Below are 9,960 nucleotides of genomic sequence, written 5' to 3'. Positions count from 1 at the left end.
AATGCCAAGAGTTTGTGGAGCAGTAATCAAAGCAAAAGGTGGCTACTTTGAAGAACCTAGAATATAAGACATATTTTCAGTTGTTTCACACTTTTTTGTTCAGTATATAATTCCACATGTGTTAATTCATAGTTTTGATGCCTTCAATATGAAGCTACAATATTCATAGTCATGAAAATAAAGAAAACTATGAATGAGAAGGTGTGTCCAAACTTTTGGTCTGTACTGTATATATATATATGCACGGTGGCGCAGTTGGTAGCACTGTTGCCTTGCAGCAAGAAGGTCCTGGGTTTGATTCCCGGCCTGGGGTCTTTCTGCATGGAGTTTGCATGTTCTCCCCGTGCATGCATGGGTTCTCACCAGGTACTCCGGCTTCCTCCCACAGTCCAAAGACATGTCTGTTAGGTTAATTGGTAACTCTAAATTGCCCTTAGGTGTATGAATGAGTGTGTGCATGGTTGTTTGTGTGTTGCCCTGCGATGGACTGGCGACCTGTCCAGGGTGTACCCTGCCTCTCGCCCATAGACTGCTGGAGATAGGCACCAGCTCCCCCGCGACCCACTATGGAATAAGCGGTAGAAAATGACTGACTGACTATATATATATATATATATACAGATACAGGGATTGGACAATGAAATTGAAACACCTGGTTTTAGACCACAATAATTTATTAGTATGGTGTAGGGCCTCCTTATGCGGCAAATACAGCGTCAATTCGTCTTCGGAATGACATAAACAGGTCCTTCTCAAAATATTAGCATATTGTGACAAAGTTCATTATTTTCCATAATGTCATGATGAAAGTTTAACATTCATATATTTTAGATTCATTGCACACTAACTGAAATATTTCAGGTCTTTTATTGTCTTAATACGGATGATTTTGGCATACAGCTCATGAAAACCCAAACTTCCTATCTCACAAAATTAGCATATTTCATCCGACCAATAAAAGAAAAGTGTTTTTAATACAAAAAACGTCAACCTTCAAATAATCATGTACAGTTATACACTCAATACTTGGTCGGGAATCCTTTTGCAGAAATGACTGCTTCAATGCGGCGTGGCATGGAGGCAATCAGCCTGTGGCACTGCTGAGGTCTTATGGAGGCCCAGGATGCTTCGATAGCGGCCTTTAGCTCATCCAGAGTGTTGGGTCTTGAGTCTCTCAACGTTCTCTTCACAATATCCCACAGATTCTCTATGGGGTTCAGGTCAGGAGAGTTGGCAGGCCAATTGAGCACAGTGATACCATGGTCAGTAAACCATTTACCAGTGGTTTTGGCACTGTGAGCAGGTGCCAGGTCGTGCTGAAAAATGAAATCTTCATCTCCATAAAGCTTTTCAGCAGATGGAAGCATGAAGTGCTCCAGAATCTCCTGATAGCTAGCTGCATTGACCCTGCCCTTGATAAAACACAGTGGACCAACACCAGCAGCTGACACGGCACCCCAGACCATCACTGACTGTGGGTACTTGACACTGGACTTCTGGCATTTTGGCATTTCCTTCTCCCCAGTCTTCCTCCAGACTCTGGCACCTTGATTTCTGAATGACATGCAGAATTTGCTTTCATCCGAAAAAAGTACTTTGGACCACTGAGCAACAGTCCAGTGCTGCTTCTCTGTAGCCCAGGTCAGGCGCTTCTGCCGCTGTTTCTGGTTCAAAAGTGGCTTGACCTGGGGAATGCGGCACCTGTAGCCCATTTCCTGCACGGTGGCTCTGGATGTTTCTACTCCAGACTCAGTCCACTGCTTCCGCAGGTCCCCCAAGGTCTGGAATCGGCCCTTCTCCACAATCTTCCTCAGGGTCCGGTCACCTCTTCTCGTTGTGCAGCGTTTTCTGCCACATTTTTTCCTTCCCACAGACTTCCCACTGAGGTGCCTTGATACAGCACTCTGGGAACAGCCTATTCGTTCAGAAATGTCTTTCTGTGTCTTACCCTCTTGCTTGAGGGTGTCAATAGTGGCCTTCTGGACAGCAGTCAGGTCGGCAGTCTTACCCATGATTGGGGTTTTGAGTGATGAACCAGGCTGGGAGTTTTAAAGGCCTCAGGAATTTTTTGCAGGTGTTTAGAGTTAACTCGTTGATTCAGATGATTAGGTTCATAGCTCGTTTAGAGACCCTTTTAATGATATGCTAATTTTGTGAGATAGGAATTTTGGGTTTTCATGAGCTGGATGCCAAAATCATCCGTATTAAGACAATAAAATACCTGAAATATTTCAGTTAGTTTGCAATGAATCTAAAATATATGAATGTTAAATTTTCTTCATGACATTATGGAAAATAATGAACTTTATCACAATATGCTAATATTTTGAGAAGGACCTGTACTTAGTTGTAGAAACTGCTGGTTCTGAGAACTGCTTCAAGTCTGTGTTGCATGGACCCTACTAACTTCTGGCACCTATGAATAGGTATTCCAGCCCAGGATGACTGAACTAGATACATCTGTTCCTCTTCATGACTTGGTTTAGAAACATCATGTCTGATGTTGCCCCACAATTTTCCATTGTTCTGTGTAAATGTCCTGGGCTCTCCTCAGGCTGGCCAATACATCACTCCTACAGGTCTAGAATCAAGATGCTGTCCGTTTACTGTGTGTTTGGGGTCGTTGAAACACCCATCTCAAGAACGTTTCCTCTTCAAGTATCTTAATGTATTCAAACATATCCATAGTATGCAATAAATATTATGAGAAACATCCCCATAGCATGATGCCTCAACCACCGTGCTTCACAGTGTACTGTGATTTTAATTCAGTTTTTAGGGTTTGTTCACTCTGCAGACTTTAGACATTAGAAACTTGCCTTCATTGGTCTGTTCCTTGGCAAACTCCAACCTCAACGGCCCATGTCATTTTTTTTAACAGTAGGATTTTCTTAGGGGCTTCTTGACAATACGTTGGCTTTACACAGGCGTCTTCTGTTACAGCACTCGCAGGTAAGAACTTATTTGATCCCCCTCGAGCTGATTATTGGCTGAGTTTTACTATTTTGTGATCTGTTCAATGTATTTCTTTCACGTCTTTCTGGTTTTGATTTGCTTTTTAAAGCATTTGAGATCATTTTAACTGAACAGCCTATCACTTTCTGCACTTATTTAGGTGTTTTCTGCTGTCCAATCAACTTTCTAGTCAACACATGTCTTTCTTCTGACTGCAATGACCCATTTTATTAAGATTTTCAAACAGGAAAGCTCAGTAACCATGCTTTTATTTTGAACATGCCCCTTTTAATTAATGATTCAGTTACACAGAATCAGTAGCCTATATGTCATGACTGTTGGTTCTGTTGGTTTTCTGTTACTCTACTACACCTAGTAAATTATTTGGCACGTAGAAATATAATTCTGACCAAAAACATTGTTTGATCTGCTTAGTGATCTTAAACTGCTATTACCTTGAACACAACTGTAAAAAATAAATAAACCAGGAACAAAAAAAGGAAACATAAATACAGAACACATTCAAAGACCGGCTAGTCTAAGACATAAAATATAAGCATTAAAAACATTTCTGCAGTGTTTCTGTTAGTTTTAGTTAATTTCAGCTTTAAAAGCTTTGTCAGGTGAAGGTTTAAGTAGCTGCTGTGTGTACATGCGCGTCTGTGAATCTGTCCACCTTTGCAGTTTTATTTGGACAATCGTTTTTGAAAGAGAGACCGTGATTACTCCATAATGCTCATCTTCTTTAACATTAGATTGCTGCAGCTTTTAAATCTGAGGAGCCTAGCCAGAAGGTGGATAATTATCTGGAATCAGAAGGTTTTTGGGAAGCATGTAACGTCATTTTGGTGTCAAAGCTGTTGTATTTATTCTGCTCTGTTTTCTGTGGTGCCTTTCTGCTGGCTCAGCTGGGTTTTTAATTGCATTCAATCCGGTCTTGTCTGAGCCATTTCAAACTCTGCAGGTGTGAATGGTGACGGTATTCTTGCACTGCTGACAACGGACTGAGCAGCACCAAGAAAACTTGCAGGAGCAGCGCTGCACCACCTCGGCCCGGCCTGCTCTGTACCCAGGACCACAGCACACCAGCTCACAGCCATCTGGTGCCAGCCGGGACGTCCCTGAGGAGGGTTTTACATAATGGCCACGTTAGTTTGTAATGGTATGATCAAAAGTTTTACTGTTTGAACCGTTGTTTACGTGGATTTACCATTACACCTTCTTCCAGCAGTCCCAGGGATGCCGTTATCTGGGTCATGGTGGCAGAAATCTGGGGAGGGTGCGAGATACACAAGGTCTCTGGCAGCAGGGGGTTTGACATAGGGGTCACGAGGAAGCAAAGCTGGCTTAGACCCAATACGAGTCAATCGGACCTAGAAGGACAAAGTTTCAGTGTAATTTTCTTGGTAGAGAGCTACAACCAATAAGCAGAAAGCGTGCTTCAATACCTCTGTCGCTCCATCAAAGCGTTCCTTGAGCACAGCACCGACCCGTCTGAATGGGGGCATGACTTTCCAGCAGGTTTTTAACTCACAGGAGCCGGAGACGCCGTGGCACTTACACTCTACCTGCATGTTGTGAAGGATGGCCTATGGATAAGGGGGACACAAAGACAAATGTTACTTTGAGCCCCGTGAATTACAAAAATGGGACTTAAAACGGATGTTAGAAATACGAGCCTTTCGACCAGCCTCGTTGTTGTGGAGGTTCATGAGTGGGCGCCCCGCTGACAGCCCCTTGGCCCGCTCAGGTTCGTCCACAAAGGTTTGAGAGAAAGCCACACCATAGGACAGGTTGTCACTGCACCCTGACCACTGGAAGCCTGGGAAGCAACGGACCATGAATTAGGACTTTACAGCCTTAAAGCCTTTCATTTTATGTATCAAAAACAATCCAGAGTAAAACCAAACTTGATAGTGTAGGAAAGAAAGCTAACCCTATTACAGGTTGGATATATTGTGCATAGCAAAAGTACTCATGTCCCTTGAAGTTTTTCACATCAATGTATTTGATTTGGATTTTATGTGTTAGACCAACACATAGTAGTGTATAATTGTGAAGTGGAAAGAAAATGATTCATGGTTTTAAATATTTTTCACTAAAAGTCTAAAGAGTTTACTCTTCTGTTGTAACTCTGGCTATATGTCCAAGGTCATTTTCCTGCTGGAAGGTGGACCTCCTCTGAAGACACAAGTCCTTTGCAGCCTCTAACAGGATTTCTTCCAAGATTACCCTGTATTTGGCTCCACGTATCTTATCGTTAACTCTTACTAGCTTACCTGTCCCTACTGAAGAATATCATCCCCACAGCATGATTCTGCCATTACCTTGTCTTAGAGGGTGGTGTGTTCAGGGGGATGTGCAGTGTTAGTTTTCTACCACACACAGGGATTTGCATGTAGGTCACAAAGTAAAAATTTGGTCTCGTCTGACCAGAGCACCTTCTTCCACATGTTCCCCTACATGGCTCTTGGCAAACTGCAAACAGGACTTCTTATGGGTTTCCTTCAACAATGTAATTCTTATTTCCACTGAGGACAGATTTGTGGTGTGCTCAACTAGTACTTTGCCTGTTAATAGATTCTTCCACCTGAGTTGTGGATCCCTGCAGCTCCCTCAGTGTAAATGTGGGCTTCTCAGCTGCCTCTTTGATTATTACTCTCCTTCTCTGGCCTACTGGTTCAGGTGGGTAGACTTGTGTTGGTTGTGGACATCTTTTTCAGATGATGGATTAAATGGCGCTCTGGAAGATATTCAAAGTTTAGGATATTGCTTCATAACCTAACCCTTCTCCATAATTTCCTTCCTGACCTGTCTGCCCGGCTCCTTAGTCTTCATGATGTTGTTTTATTATTGATGTTCTCTAACAAACCTGAGACCTTCACAGAAAAGCTGTGGTTATACTAAGTTCAATTACACACAGTTGGACTCTATTTACTAATTATGTGACTTCAGTAGGGAAATGTTTGTGCTGGATTGTATTTAGGGGTTTCAGAATAAAGGGGGCTTCATACATATGCACGTCATACCTTTCAGATTTTTCTTTGTAAGGAAAAAACTTGCATCCTGTATTACCGTCCATCCAGTTCACAATTATGGAGTACTTTGAATTGGTCTGTCACAAAACATCCCAATAAAATGCATTAAAGTTTGTGGTTGTTACATCACAAACTGCAGAAAAATTTGAAGGTTATAAATACGTTTGCAATGTGCTGCTACTTATGTCAGTTGATAGCTGCTAACATTAATGATACAAACAGCTGAGGAGCTGCTGTGTGATGCTCTGTCTGACTGAGATCAAACTGGAGATTTGGCTTCAGAGGTCAAGCTCACCTTCAGGGCTGATGCCTCTGACCTTCCTGTCGCAACCACACCTCTCCAGCTCGCCTCGGGTGCAAGCTCGGGTCACAGCCACTGCCACAGCCGCTGAAGATAGAGCGTGCACAAAAGCCGCCTCACGAGTGCCTGGCACCACAACAGCAGCACAATAAGAAATGCAAGTTTTAAAACTTAGTAAGCCTGTGTTTCTCTACGACATCATCTCGGTGAGCGGTGCACCTTGGTTCATGACTCTTCCAAATACATTGATCCCACGTGGCGTGGTGGAGCAGTTCCAGCGGCGATTCCTGAACTGATGCTGGCACTGAGTTAAACAGTGACAAAGTGAGTTTTCTGTCAGGTTCATAAGCTTTGAGACTCACTGATATAGATGCCTGATTTCCATAAACTCTCTTGTACTACCTCTTCTATGACCATTTCTGCTGCTTTGCGTACGGACTCCATAACCTCCCCTCGTGCCCTGCACACCCCCACCTGCCCTGGGGTCAGCCCCCTCAGCCGTGCACATGGAGCAGCACCAGACACGGCCCTGGAGCGAGGCAGCCTCGCCAGGGAGCTGCAACACAGAGCAGATGAAAGTTGCTGTGATTCCTCACGGGTTTGAGTTGCAAAAACAGGGAAGATGCATACTCAAAAAGAGGATTGGGGTTCGAATAAGTGTGGTACAAAAAAAGGTGAGGAGGAAGGCAGAGTGGACAGAGATGACGGCAGAGAAAGAGAAAAGAGAAAAGGTCACCAACACGGAGAGACAAAGAAAGAGAGCAGAGCTCCTGAAAGAGATTTAGAGACATGTCACCATCTTTTCAAAGTTATAGCATGACAAACAAACTCTTTTCCTTTCTTTCTCTTCCTCCCAGTTCACGCTAGACTTACAGCCAGTTGGTTGCCATGGTGGTGTAGGTGGTGCATAGCAGCAGCAGCAACAGGAGGAGGAATGGTGCCGTAAGATTGACAGGTGAGACAGTTGGCATCAGACTGTCTGTCCGTCTGTCCGTCACCGTGCGTCAGGCTGGGTCGTTGGACAGAACACTGTCCGGCTCCACCGTGGAAGTTCTCTGTCCTGTCTGTGCAACTTGGTTTGTTGAAGTGAGGGTTTATGGTTCTGGTCTCGAGTCAGGAAATGATCCTTGCATATCTATTAAAGGGTGATAAATTAGTGTCTTTTTTATTGTAAAATGTGACCAAATTACAGGGTATAGTAATCAATATTTATTTCTCGTTTATATGTAATTTTTGTGTTGCTTTGCTTTCGCTTAGCTTCTTTTACAACAAACTTCTAAACATTTTCAAATATGCTACTACTTCTTTTAGTTGTTACAATCACATCCGTTGGAAATGAAGCCCAGTACTTTTCAAACTATGCTGTTGTTGGAAAACAAGGTGAACATATATGTTTAGGCTGCAGAAAGAAAATTGTATGATTACAAGCTATTTATTTTATTGTTTAAAAGCAATTGTTGTAGTTTGATTTAAACAGGTTTTTTTTTCTGGTTGAAAACTAAATAGAAGTTCTCAATTAATGTTTATGTTTACCCCAAAAAAAGAGAAGAGAAGAATTAGAACCATGATGAAAATGACTGGTATTTTCTTTGAAAAAAAAAAAAGAAATCCAGTTTTACTCACTGGAAACTTTATTTCGACAGGGACATGCATTCAAAAAGCAAAAGTTAATCTGCATCTGTGGATTGCAAAACACAACTTAAAATTCATTCCATTTTTGGATAAATAGTTCACCCTACGGATATAATTGTAAGAAGACCTAAAAAATTATCTTTGCAGGACTTTGAATTTCAGTCAACTAAACTTGTAATCCAACTAAAATCTAATAAGGTTTAGTCAATTCAAAGTCAGCTACACCTAAAACCATTATGGATGGCTAAATTGTGACTGAAGAGAAATTAGATTTTAGTCAAAAGATTATGAATAACTAAACTAAAATTTAAATGTGCTATCACTTTTTAACTTTGTGTTTCAGTATTGGTCATAATTAAAAATACAAATACTGACCCTACAATTCTGTCCAGAGTTTGTTTTTCAATGTCGGCAAACAAGCCCACTTACAGGATTGCTCCAGAAACTGCAAACTCATCCTTTGAAAATACAAAATACGTCCACATGTCCCAGTTTAAATTTCACTTTGGGAAAATGCACCACATATAAGAAACAAAAAATAAATCCACAAGGTTTTGAAGAATAAAGATGGGTTTTCTTGTTGAAAATGAAGATTTAACCCCAAAAAAGGCAATTTTTCAAATGGTTTGTCTGTCTTGTCCCATGAAAACAAATGTGTCCATGCTAAGTTGAGACAGCAGTGATGTGTGAGAGCAAAGGAGATGGGAGTGATTGGTTTTAAAGGACGAAGACAGTAAGGGTGGGAGAAGGAGGGCTGGCGTGATCCATGGTGTGAAGTGATGCCCACGGAGAGAGGAGGAGGCGATTTATGAAAAGAGTAATAATTGTAAGTATTAAAGCTGTAATGTATGCTACTTGCATGTCATGAGACTTGAAATCTGAGCCTATATTTATGGTAAATGAACTGAATCCCACTACAACAGGATTACACATGAATTTCTGTACATGTCTGCAGTCAGAGTTTCTTACAGCATCCTTGCATGTCACTAAATGACCTGTTTGATTTTTTTTACGTTTTCTCACAAAGTCCCATGATCAAAAAATACACCCGGTATTTCTGGTTTTCATACAGTAAATATATACATGTGAGAAAGTGTCTTACCTAATGTTTAATTTTCCCAAACTTTGTTGCTCATTTTACGAGTTTCCCCCTCCTCTTCCTCTGTGTCCCCCACATCTGCCCCCTGGTTCTCCTTCTCTCCCACTCCCCATATTGTCTTAGAAGAAGGGGTGACATTTAGACAAGGTTAGAAAACACAGTGCCGACAAATATTGGAACGGAGGCAAATAAATCACAAGGTAGTGGGGAGCAAGGGCATAAGGAGAGCGCAGATAGACATACCAGGAGTGAAGAAAATGATTAAAAAATAAAATGAGTTTGTCATAAATACATTTGAGAATAAAACATCTTGGTGGAATCAAACATTTCATTTCTGTCTTATCCTATAACACAATGTATTGGTAACTTTTTTTATTCTTTTCAAATATTTGAATTGCAGCAGTTGGTGTAGCTGCACTTCCTTAAAATTTATGCAGTAGTTTCCCCTCTGTCTGTCTGGGCCTGTTTGTACAGACAGGGATGTTCATAAATAAGAAGGTAATAAAACAGACGCTTATGATGACAGAATAATTCTCCCAGAATGTTGTAGATATTGCTGGGAGTTCGAGGTTTTATCTGTAGAAGTTTCTTTGCTCCTGTTAACCAAAAATCCCCAGTTTTATGACACATTTTATGACAATATAAGGCTTTTACTACCTTAATTTCATTATAGTTTAAATGCTTATGGTCTGTTTATTCTGCTGTTGTATTTTCTGTTATACAGTTACACTGCGAACAATCAAATTTCACTAAAATTATTATTTTCTTTTGCTTCTTTGTCACATTAAAATATTTTAGATAATATCAGACAAACATAACCTGAGTAAACACAAAATGTTTCCAAGTTATTATTTCATTTATTAAGGAAAAATAGCTTCCAAACCAACTTGGCCCAATAAGGAGAAGTAATCGTCCCTCATGTTAAACCATGGATT

At 41.2% G+C, this 9,960-nt stretch overlaps 1 protein-coding gene across 1 annotated transcript; it reads right to left on the bottom strand.

Moving 5' to 3' along the window:
- Positions 1–3,221: 3,221 nt before the first annotated feature.
- Positions 3,222–8,602, bottom strand: wnt4b (wingless-type MMTV integration site family, member 4b). The gene is made up of 9 exons (XM_047361495.1): positions 8,356–8,602; positions 7,168–7,429; positions 6,697–6,850; positions 6,514–6,598; positions 6,289–6,420; positions 4,635–4,777; positions 4,404–4,544; positions 4,166–4,328; positions 3,222–4,076 (listed from the first exon to the last, which is right to left on the bottom strand). Exons 2-9 carry the CDS (start codon positions 7,263–7,265, stop codon positions 3,907–3,909), a joined length of 1,086 nt encoding a protein of 361 aa, XP_047217451.1. The 5' UTR covers positions 7,266–7,429; positions 8,356–8,602; the 3' UTR covers positions 3,222–3,906.
- Positions 8,603–9,960: the final 1,358 nt, after the last annotated feature.

Source organism: Girardinichthys multiradiatus, chromosome 3 (assembly GCF_021462225.1).
Source record: "Girardinichthys multiradiatus isolate DD_20200921_A chromosome 3, DD_fGirMul_XY1, whole genome shotgun sequence".
NCBI classification, from domain to species: domain Eukaryota; kingdom Metazoa; phylum Chordata; class Actinopteri; order Cyprinodontiformes; family Goodeidae; genus Girardinichthys; species Girardinichthys multiradiatus.
This window is presented reverse-complemented; position numbering and strand designations above follow the sequence as displayed.